Raw genomic sequence first — 12,546 nt, 5'->3', positions numbered from 1 at the left:
TTCGTATTGTTAGTTGACACAGGAAGGGTGACTTTCTGCTGTAGTGTGTGTGATAAATTGCTGTGTTTTCGTGTTGGATATTTTCCTACTGTATTTGTGTTGGATATTTGACTACTGTACAGGTGTATTTGTGATATGCCGGAAAGTACTGTAGTAGTGTGGAAAAAGCCAGCGTTATTGCATGGTGAAGTGAAAACGTCCCGATAAAGACAATATGTAAACAAACAGGTCGTGCAAAATCAACCATAATGAAGGTACTGGCAGCCGCCAGAGGACTGCCTCCGACTGTCATTCCAAAGCACAAATTCGGTGGTGGGAGGCAAAGAAAAACAACCAACTCTACAGACACTCTCCTAATGAGAGAAATAAAAAAAAAAAGACACTAGTGACAGCATCAGAACTTAAAGAAATGCACCCGAGTCTGCTGGAAAACTTTAAGTGTTCTCACGATCCAGCACCATTTACCGAAAGACTTGGATTTGCCGTGTCGTACTGCTGTTAAGAAGCCACTACTCACCGCCCGCATGAAGAAAGATAGTCTTGCTTTTGCAAAGAAATATGCACCCAGGACACCTGCACAGTGGAGGAAAGTCATGTTTTCCGATGAAAGCTCATTCCAACTGTTCCGAATGGGAGTTGCTAAGGTTCGACGTCCATCATCTTCAGATCAATATGACCCAAAGTATACGGTTCCGACCATTAGGCACTCCCAGTCTGTAATGGTGTGGGGGTGTTTATCAGGTGAAAGGGTAGGGCAGGTTTATATTTCTTACTGCAAAACATGACTATGAACACAGACTTATATATCAACGTCCTTAAGGACCATTTAGTGGATATGCTTCAGATCCATGAGTGTGATCTTTTCATGCATGATAATGTTCCTTGTCACACAGCTAAGGAGGTAAGGAAATGGCTTGAGGAACAACAGATAAAGATGTTAGAGTGGCCTGGGAATAGCCCCGATCTCAACCCAATTGAAAATTGAAGCAATTCCTGGGAAAGAAGATTCAGAACCTACAGACCCTCCAAAAGAACTGAAGAAAATGTGGTGCATTGACATGCACTTAAATTACTTCCGAAGTCTTAGTGATTCCATGCCCAAGCACATGCAAATGGTTCTCAAAAGTAAAGGCAACATGACCCTGTACTAATTAATGTATGCATTTTTTGCTGTATCTAATAGCTTAATATTAGCTTTTCACATGAATTTTCTGTATTTTTTGTGCTTTTGTTATGAGGTCCAAAGTCATTTTGCGGCGGGTATATGCTTGAATTATTGACTCCAGGAATTATGCATGAAATCTGCTTGAATTTTTCTCCGTAGACATGAAAAATTGCAACTTTTATTAATCCAAATCCCATTGAATTATACATATTTATTAAAGCCCCGAGGCAAGTTTTTCAGTTTACCTTTTATATTTTATCGAGGAAGGAAAGGAAAGCTGCGTGGAAAATTAAACAGAATTCTCTCATTCCGTTTACTTTTGTTAGTGTCTTTTGCAGAACAATCTATCTGACTGACGGAAGATTAATGCAAGATAAGATATCTTGAAGATGGTTAGGTAAATTTGAATTCGAAATTCTTATACAATTAACAATTTTTCGTAGATTACTATATCCCACAACATTTATAACTTTCAAATGTAAATTCCGTACCTTAAATACATATACCATTTAATTGAACTGCAATGTAATTTTTGGATACATTGGAATCACACAGACCATTTGTGTGGGTGGTGAGAGGCGGTAATACTTAAGACTGAAATAGAGAAACGTCTGCGTGTAGCCTTGAATTTTTGGAAAGTTTGCCTTAAAAACCAGTGATTATACTTGAATTGTATCATGATCCTAGAGTGACCACCCTGTAAGTATTAAAATAGCTACAATTTTTCCCACACAGTGCTGATACAAAGTAAATGTAAGTATTGACATTTGCATAATTTCCAGGCTATTTAGAACCTCGTGATAGAATAACGCATTTTGCAGACCCCATGAAATAGTTGTACTCTTGAAAAGTTGTGGCAGGTATTTGAGATTGAAAAATTTGAACAATATTTTTTGATATCAGTATTAAGCAATGTGAATCCATGAGTACCGGCTGAACCTTATTTGTAACGTTTTGTAACTTGTATGATTTTTTTTCGTTTGCATGTGTTCATACATATTTAACCCATTGAATTATTATTATTATTTCCAGGAAAAGGGTACAGCACGACCAGCCCAAAGATTAAACAAGCATCCAACTCGAGGATTGTTGAGGCATATACTGCAGCAAGTATATAATCAGGCTGTGACGGATCCTGAAAAATTAAATCAGTATGAACCCTTCTCACCTGAGGTAAGTTAAGCTTCATTAATATGAATTCTATTGTTTGCTGTCCTGTAGTGAAATATAATTATGTAAACTTCTGATCCAAAGAAGGTGAAGCGTGGGTCAAACTTCATGGTTCTCAGGTTGCTTGTGCTTTTTAATGTGAAATGAATATTAAAATTGGGGTGAGGGTTAACTGTTATGTCTGTGTCCATAATATGCTTTCTATACACCCCCCTCCAGGATGTTAGGAATATTGTGAGCAATTCGCGATTAAAATTAACCGATATGCCATCTGCCGGGATTTTCAGGAAGTACTCTAAGTAGGATACGTTGTGTTGAAGTCGTTTAGAGCATGGTGAATATGCGAGAGAGTGAGGTCTACCGTTCAGGTTTTTTTTTTTTGCTCTAAATAGTTTTATGGGTCAGAACAAATTAAAAGTTTTCATGTGTTTCCACCCCGTGGAATCAACAAAATGAAATTTGTTAATAAATCAGGGAAAACGTAATTGAAGATTGGTATGGGGGATATAACACTGTAATTCGGCAAGGAAATTACGAAGAATGCACGAGTCTGCTTACTTTATTTTTCGAGAGATAAATATATATTTCCATGAAAGTAAAGTTTTAAATTGTACTTTATAAATAAAGCTTTTTTTTTTTTTTTTTTTTTCAAAAAATCATGAAGCATCTTACCCAATGCGTCCATGTATTACCGGTGTTACGTATGTGTGAAATTTGGAACAGGTGCAAGTCGATTAAGAGGAAAGATGAAAATAGTTTGAGAATGAATTAATGTCAAATGTAACCAGAAAAAAAGTGGACATGCTAATGTTACTGTTTCATTCAGTACGATGTATTTTTTCAGTGAGTATAGCCTGGTCATGAAATCGTGAATATTATTATTAAACCAGCCTTTCTCTTTCGAGAAAGAACTGCAACGATATGTTCGCAATTTTCTCCTGTCCCAGCTTTTCAAGTACAGGTCAATTTCAATTCCTTTATTTTCAAATAATTTCCGAGAACCCCAGTTAAATGACGTGCAGATGATACAGCACTGCTTTGGACAACCAGTGTGTATACATAGTTTCGTCTGCATTTTCCGTGTTATTTTTGCCTATCATAATTAAATGCTTCGTTCTCAGTACAGTTTCACGTTTGTTAGAGTACCTGGAATTCACATCGCATTCGCAATATTTAAAAATAATGCGTAATTTAAACATTTTCTACCATACCAGTCATGACAACACGCTGCTCTTTTGTACTACTGCTGAATGTAAACAAAGATGTATCCTACTTAGAGCGGCCATATTGGAAGCGACACTAGCGCTCAGGTGGTAATTTTAATCGCGAATTGTCAGTGTGTTGTGTCATGAGGTATAAAGTTTCAGATATTTGTTTCAGAATGGAAACATGCTGTACAAGATATATAAGTAGTTCGATTTATGAACTTTTCTTTGTTTAATTTTATTGTCTTGATGCTAATTCTGCGATTGTGATGGTATACAGAGCAGAGAAATTCCACAGAAAGTGGTACTACTCTATGTAAATGACAAAATGATCATTCTGAAAGTAATATTGCTTTTTAATTCATTGATTATTAGCAACAATTATTAGCATCTGCAGTTGATATGTTTTACAGACAAATTTAGTCATACTTTCTCTATTTTCAAAGCATCACACAACACATTTCCATGCAATCTGCCTTTTCCATATTTTGTTTGTATTTGTTAGCATACTTCACTAGGTACTTCATAATTCTATGAAATCAGTTTATTATGAATGCTTAGAACCTTACATTCAATGTGTGAATGTCTCAAACATTATGCTGGAATGCCCCAGCTGCGTTACACTGTTGAAAGAGACATTTCTGATGCTGGACAGTTTCATGTCCACTAATACTGCAGTATTTCTTTTCCACAGGATGATTTACTTACATTATGTAAGTACACCAGGTTTAACATTTTGTGCATTTTCTGTAATTAAATTTTAAAATAATGCAGACACATATCCATCTTGGAATCTTGCTAGTAAATATAGGCCTATATACTCAGTTTACACATGTGGCTACTACATACATAATCTTTAGGACCCATCACACATTTTGTGTGTGTGTGATTAAATTTGGAGTGAGGATTAACTGTACTATGTAGTGAGCACAGCTGTTAGCCAAAAACTAGTTGCCTGTACAATATAACATAAAATAGTGGTGCAAGTATCATAAACATGAATTGATCATAATTTTACCACAGTGGAGATACTAACTTGGATGATACCAAACCTGGGAATTAATGAAATAGTATTGTTTTCAGTAGCAGTTTCGTACCATTTGTGGTGTTTCTGTTCAGATTTTTCTTTCAATTTTCGAAAACATATTCCTGTTTTCTACTTATAATGTCAATGCTGTTTTGATTTCTTGAATTCTGACTTTGTCATACCTCCATGGATAATTGCTAATGAGAAATCGTCTGGTTTATTTTTAACAGTATACTGTTCAATCTATATATTTGTCTACTTCAATCTACTACATAGTCTATAGATTTAATTATTTGCACCATCATGGCTAATTAAGTAATTACGAAAGGAAAAATTGTTTCTTAGTGTCATAAAATTAAATTTGTTTTACTTATTTTAACTACATACTCTTACATTTTTTATATGGGGTAATTTAACACTTTACACTATAAACCTGATTTTATGTTTTTCAGGGGGAAAACTTACAATTAGAGCTGAGCCGATGCCGATATATCAGAAAGTATTGGTTGCAATTTATTTACTGATACCAGCCGATACATCCCGGCATTTTTGTCTTTTATGGTGTCCAGAAAAATTCTGCACGACACTTTCTCAGAGTTAATTATCCTGGAAATTATGAAAATTTACTTTTTATTTTGCACCAATTTTGTGGTAAAAACTAAATTTTGTGATTGCGTAACATGTATTTTAATTCTTGAATATTTTAAATCAAAATTCTTGGTAAATGTATGCATACAATTAGAGTAGAATATTGATCAATATTTTGAACAGCTTTAAATTATTACAATTTTCAAGTATCGGTGGGAATTGGTGAGAGTATCGGATCGGTATCGGTTGAAAGTGGTATCGGCTCAGACCTACTTAAAATGTAGGAAAACGTAAAATCTGTAAAAAAAAAATGTAATACAGTCCTTTATTGAGACCATGAAGATTTGATGTATTATACATAATGACAAAAATGCATGAACATAATGCGTCACGATTTTAAAAAAAATATTGTGAAGATAAGAGAAACAGTACTGATTTGTGTGTGTCCATATATACAGCACTCTTCAATTTGGAAAATTTAATAGAAAATTAACACTTTAACTGCCATTTGTATCAAATTGATACACAGGGTGTCTCCTGTTGCAGACCATGTGTTTCAGATTGATACACAACTTGTTCTTATACGCAGTTCCTTTGAAAACAAATGCGTGTGTGGGTTTTCCTGGCCTCTTGGAAAGGCCGTGCAGATGGTGTGGGAGTTAAGTTTTTGAAACCAACTCTGTAGTGTTGTCATATAGACTGTGTGCATAATAATTGCACACACAAAATAGCTCCGACCTCGCACAAGATAAGGCAAAATTCAACCTGCCAGTTAAAGTCTTAATATCATTGAGTAGTGGTTAGTGCTCAGTGTAAGAATGAGTGCAAAATCTTTGTAACATACATGATGTACAATCACCTGCAAAGGTAACAGTAGGCAAATTGTCCATTGTTATCTTTCTTGGTTTTCTCCTTCATTCTGTGCGTTTTTAGGGAATTTACTTGTGCTGTAGTGAACGTTGTCCTCTGCTTATTCATGATTTTTGAAATGAGGACAATGAATGAGCTTAGTGATGAACAATTTGCGTACTATTGTATTTGCCACTGGCTGTGCACAAAAAAAAAGGACAAATCAGTTTCTACTCCTGTAATATAATTGATATGAAAATGAACGAATGCTGTATTGGACACTTAACTGGGTTCATCGATTTGAAGTGTAGAAAATCTGTCAATTCTGGCAGCAAATGTAAATAATGAAAGCTACAGAGTCCAGAAGTCTTTTTGTTTTCTAGCTTCCTTCTAAAAAGAAACATTTATGTGGAGAAGAGACTACGTAAAGGAAAATTGAAGATCAGGATAATGCTAATCGCCTACATGCTTTATTTCTCACTCAGGGCAGTTCATGGTGTAGTTTTTTTCCTCCCCTTGAAGATTCACATTTGTTTTAATCTTTTAGATGACCTCTCAAAATGACCAACAAATGTGCATACATTGTGGAAGATTCAACAGTGTATGCACCATGGATAACGGAAGAAGAATACGTAATTTAACTCTACCATATGTATGTATTATAATCATGTTATATGAGAGCATCATTGATTGTTTCCAGAAAAAAATGCACAAATGGAAACAAATACTAGCAGATGCAGACTGTCACGATTTGCATCCATTTGTGAACTTGTTGGGTTGGAACCTGAACTCTCTTCTGTTATTGAAATTGAGGTTATTTTGCTGTGGCACATTTAAAAAAAGATACGGAAAGAATAAGAATACGAAAAAGAAAGTGTGTGACTAAAATTGTTAAAGAACCCCAGAGGAAAGCAAATGTTCCATGTGCATTATACAGGGTGTCTGACAAGTCAATACCTATTTTTAAGTTGGTAATACATAATGTAGAAACCATTCTATAATGGTAACTATCACAGGGAATGAAAACTAGTTCTGTACCATTTATGTTGCAGGTAACTGAACATGCAACCAACGCTTAGCACAGAAGAACAAGCAAAAATTGCTGCAAGGTACGAGGAATGGAAATCGGTAGTTCAAGTCCAGCATTGGTGGATAGTTGAGAATGGTCGAAATGCAACGCTGAACCCCAAATTCATCAAAAAGTGTCACAGTAAATTGATGAGAACAGGTTGTGTATTGGATGTGCGACACACTGGTTGACCCTCAATATTACGATCGAATGTTTCAAAGAAGCTGTAAAGAGCCCATTCGTCAGGCCAGCAGAGAGAGTGGACTAACACACTATACCATTGAGACTGTTTTAAAAAAGAAATTAAATTTCAGTTCCAGGAAGCCTCATTATGTCCAGCAAATCTTTCCTTAGGACTGTGATCACCGCATGGAATTTGCAGAAATCATGGTCGGATGAAAAGAAGATAATCCTCTATTGATTTCAATTACTTGTACCTTGCAGCAATTCTTGCTCGCTCTTCTGTGCTAAGTGTTGGGGGCATGTTCAGTTACCTGTTACTTAAATGGTACAGAATTAGTTTTCATTCCCTGTCATAGTCATCATTATACAATGGTTTCTACATATGTATTACCAACTTAAAAATAGGTATTGACTTATCAGACACCCTGTATATTGCCTTGAAGGCACATGTAGATGTGGTTCCACACATTCTTGATCTTGGAGGTGGTGTGATCACAGCCATGCTTTGATGCCTTTAACTCCCTCCCCAGCATTGTCCACTGGGATATCTATGGAAAAATTATTGATATGAGCAACTCAGGAATGAAACCTGGATCACTCCCAAGTCAATCAGATGCCCTGTTGACTACTGGCTTTGCTCTGAAGGTGCATGCAGCAACGAACATTAAAAGTGGTGGGAATCTGCATCTTTTTAACATTACGAGGACGAATGCAATGGAGCATTGGAGCCAGCTTGATAACTTGGACTAAAGTACAAACTGCTTGCGGTCAGTAGCAGGTGGTTTTATTTAACTGAACCTGCTTCCTAGTCAGAGAGATTCACATGGAAAAAAAAAAGGAAGAAAGTCACAAGGCTTACAGTGTGTGATTTGGAATGCTATAATGAACTTTGCAATCCTCATGAAATTATTTTGATTTGGCTAGTTACCATAAACTTATTTAAAACATTGACCACATAATGTTTTTGAAACATGTTGGAATAATGTTCTTTAGTGTGATGACTCAAGAACATCCAATGCATTGAACCTCAGAATCGATAATGGATAATTTGACTAACTTATCCAACACTGTTTATTGATATCTCTTTATAATTTTATGGAAATTTTAAACTTATCTATTTCAATTATACACCTGCAGATAAACAAACTATAAAGTATGAAGTTTATGCTTGGATCCAGCCCCAAAATACAAAAAAATCACAATTGTATGATTTCTGAAAAAAATACATTATCTCATTTTATATGTCCATGTATTGTGTGTTTGACATTGTGATTCCATTCTTTCTTTTGTCTTAATATTGGAAGTTCAGGTTCATACCTATCCGTTCTTACCAGTGTCACTTGTTTAGTCTTCAACCAATATCTGATCGTAGTGTGGAGACAATAAAGTTGTTCCAGTTATCCTGCAATCACCACAGGAATGGCTTGTAGGAAGATTTAAATCTTCCTAGAAGTCATCCTACTTTGTAAATTCAAACCCAACGTTCACCATGCATAAGTGCATGTAGGGCAGTTCAACCATTGCTCATGTTGACTTGTGAATCGAAGTGTCGTCTGTCAAAGTGGAATTCATAGTGTAACGTAAATCGATCACTATGGTGTAAATCATTCCCTGATTCATGTAAATATTCTTCGATGACATTGCATCACCAGGAAACTTCTGCAAAATTTTTATGATTTTGCTTACTTTTACTACTAACCTATTTCCATTTTCTTTCTTCATCTTTTAGAATTCAAGTTACATTTCAATCAGATTTTATTTTCAGAAATTTCCCTCCGTAACTCAGCTTCTGTTTTATGTTTGTCCACTACAGCTTAATGAAGATTAGAACATGTTTCAGATATTCATTTGTTCTATTGATGAAAAAGAACATATGGAAATTTACCTGAATGCGATATTTTGTTAGCACAAGTTCTGCTGGTTGATCATTCTTAAATCTACGTGGAGTTTTACTACATAGTGGCTCCTGTTATATGTATCTATAGCTTTCAAGACATTCAATTTTGTTACTTGAACTGTGAATAGTGTAGACCGTTCTGTAAATTGGATTTTTGGAGAGATACTCGTAAAAAAAAAAGTTAATAGATATATTTGCAATTAAAATTGTGGACCTTTGCCTTCCTGTTCATGGCTATATATTTTTTGTAATAAATTCATTGTACTGAAGTACGTTGATTTATTTTCAGGTGTATGGTGAGACGTCATATGATCTAGTCTGTCAGATGATAGATCAAATTGAAATCACAGAAGACGATGTGTTTGTTGACCTAGGCTCAGGGGTAGGACAGGTAGTTCTGCAAATGGCAGCTGCAACGTCATGCAAGATATGTGTGGGTGTGGAGAAAGCTGATGTTCCTTCTAAGTATGCTGAGGTAGGTGCTGAAGAACAGTTACTCTGTCCCGGGAATCTCTGCAGAAAGCGAACAAACGAAAACAAGTCTCTGCACAGTGAATTGAGACTGACCAATAAACTCGTGAGAGGGGAAGTGAATTCATCTACCAGCCATTTTGCAGCAGCATACACCGCTTTCCTCAGCCCACTCGCTTTCTCCTCTTCTCTACTGTTATTCGTGGCTTTGCTCCACAGATTCCTGGGACAGTGTATAATGTTTATAAATACGGGAGTTGCTTATAATTTTGTAGACTTTACCTGGTCTTATAAATGAAGATATGAGTAATATCAGCAGTGCCTGAAGTGGAAAATTGTAGTTAGGGGAAGGGGGATAATTGGTCTAGCCTTCAGGTTAACGGGGGGGGGGGTGCTTTGTTAAAAATTTGGTAGGGGGAATCCTCTTTCATCTCCCCCTAAGGTTGGATGGTTCTCATCCACCTGAATATCATGAAAAAATTGCCTGCTACTATTTGAAACGGGAAGTCATATTTTGATTTTATTCTCAAGTGTTTTTCATACAAGAAATGTTCTTTTATTTAAATTGATTTTCATTAATATGGAACAAACATGATTTGCTTGTTGAAGTATGTTAATCATTATACAGTGGTGTGGAATGTAATTTGAAAGGACCAGGAAAACCTGGAAAAGTCCGAGAATTTTGGTTTTACAAAATGAGTTGAAAGCTGCCCTGTTAAATATATATATGACTGACTTCTTGGTCCAAGAGCCAGTACCAAATTCTGTAGTGTATGTTGTTTGGAAGATGGAGGCTACTGATAGGGTTCCACTAGATGACAACAGTTACAGATCTTGATGTACTGGTCAAAGATAGTTGCTTGCCCTCAAAGGACTGTTGCACCAGGGAGTTGAGTAGTTAATGGGGTCTGGACCATTTAGGTGTGAGAAAAGTCCAAAATAGGTCCACATTTATTGCATAAGTTTTCATGTTAAATCTTAGAAAGAAGTATTGTATCAAGTTTTTGGGGTAAGGTTAATGTAGGAGACAAGAGTTCATCAAATTCTCTACTGCCCTGTTTATGCATGAAGCAGTAATTAATGAAATCTACAGACAACCAGATAGAGCGAAATGGAAGGAATACGTGCAAAATTTCAGTTTTTGTATATTGGGGTGGTTTAGCTACAGTCTTGCTTGCCATATGTATGATGCGATACACCATATTTGAATATTCTAAACACCTAAAAGTCCAGGCTTTAGTTATTTAAATGTTTTTGAGACTATTAGCGAGTTATATTAATGAAAATGAGCATGTGATGCAAACGTAGCAGAGTTGTTTCTCAAGATGTGAGTGTACACTCAATTTCCATGTGAATAAATCCATTTCTGAGTTTCCAACGTAGAAAGTTCTCATAGCTGTGTGAATGAAGTTTTTTCTTAAGACCTGTGTGCGTGTATATACACATTCCAGGTGGTTGAATTGAAGTTCCCTTACTTAGAGCCCTCTGGAGCCTGTTCAAAGCAATGGATTGCTATGAAATGTGGTATAGAGTCTACGAAAAGAACTTGGTGCAAATTTTTGCCTCTATGTGGAAATGTGGCACTGAAATAATGACAACCAGAATTCGGAAATTGCAAAACTTTGTTCATTTGATGACAGTACACTAGTTCAATATACATAATGACCCTTAGATGTGTGACAATTGTCACATGAAGTATTTCCCAGAAAATGGTAGTGACATGCCATGTTATGCTGGCTTGCAGCTCTGATAGATCCCGTACATGTTCCTAATACACACAGGAATACGCTCAGTCAGAAATCACATGGGTTCAAGTCTAGTGAATGCATGGCCAAGCATCTGGAAAACTACTTCACTTGTCAACCAACATGCTGGGATGCTCCATCTTGCATGAAGACAATGCCTTGTACTTCTTTAAAGGCATGGCGATCGAAGTCTACTGCTTTTCTTGCGTTGACTGCTCCCATTTGATTCACCAGCAGAATGTTGTCTACAATGCACCAGACTTTTATTTCCACCTGGTGGTGAAAACTTGCACTAATTCTTATCCTCAACATTTCATACCCATGAATCATAGCATCTATATCATGTTTCACTGCAAAGGATTGCTTCGAACAGCCTCCAGAGTGCTCTAAGTTGAGGAATGTTAATTTTATACCATGTGCATAATTTCCATGGCAATTTCTGAGCGCACGCTATTTTTTATCAAAGTGTGATTGTATGCTTACTACAGGAGCATGTACTCACTGAAGGAAGGGCTGGTTGGTTCTCCCTTTTCTATTTATACCAAATGAGTATGTGCTAAAGAAATGAGTAAATGCTCATTTCACACCACCCATTATGACAGTGGACTTACACAGGACAATAACCTTTATCTTTCTTTCTTTTCTTCAGAGTATGAACCTGCATTTCAAGAAATGGATGAAATGGTATGGAAAAAAGTATGGAGCTTATAAATTAATTAAGGGAGATTTCTTAACGGATGAACATAGGGAGAAAATCACTGCTGCTACAATTGTGTTCGTCAATAATTTTGCGTTTGGCCCAACGGTCGATCACATGCTAAAGGAACGTTTTGCAGACCTTAGAGATGGAGCTCGAATTGTGTCTTCGAAGTCTTTTTGCCCATTGAACTTCAGGATAACTGACAGAAATCTTAGTGGTAAGTATTTATATACTTTTATTGACATAGTTGAATATATACTCAGATGAAAAATTATAGAGAAAGACTAGATAGAGAACTGAAAGTGTTGTAGGAGATTGGACTGATGTTGGTTGAATTAAAAAATGCTGCGAGTTAATCACTACTGAGAGAAACTTCATTGATTGCCCAGTTTCCAATCCTTGTACGGTCTTAGACTGGACGTTTGTGGGTTGATGATACCATTGGCTTTCAGTGGCATCATTACAACCCAGAAGTGT

The 12,546-nt window shown here is 36.2% G+C and overlaps 1 protein-coding gene across 4 annotated transcripts in view; it reads left to right on the top strand.

The window, feature by feature from the left end:
• The window catches only part of gpp (DOT1 like histone lysine methyltransferase grappa), a 96,692-nt gene that overhangs the window by 30,025 nt on the left and 54,121 nt on the right, over positions 1 to 12,546 (top strand). For all 4 annotated transcript variants that reach the window (XM_083132027.1, XM_083132028.1, XM_083132026.1 and 1 more), the window contains exons 5-7: positions 2,198 to 2,338; positions 9,443 to 9,628; positions 12,019 to 12,286. In XM_083132027.1, coding sequence (XP_082988153.1) covers positions 2,198 to 2,338; positions 9,443 to 9,628; positions 12,019 to 12,286 — 595 coding nt within the window. The remainder of the gene's footprint in view (positions 1 to 2,197; positions 2,339 to 9,442; positions 9,629 to 12,018; positions 12,287 to 12,546) is intronic.

This window comes from Lepisma saccharinum, chromosome 1 (genome assembly GCF_977018435.1).
Source record: "Lepisma saccharinum chromosome 1, izLepSacc3.1, whole genome shotgun sequence".
NCBI lineage: Eukaryota > Metazoa > Arthropoda > Insecta > Zygentoma > Lepismatidae > Lepisma > Lepisma saccharinum.
The sequence above is the reverse complement of the archived record's forward strand: the minus strand, read 5'-3'. Positions and strand labels throughout refer to the sequence as shown.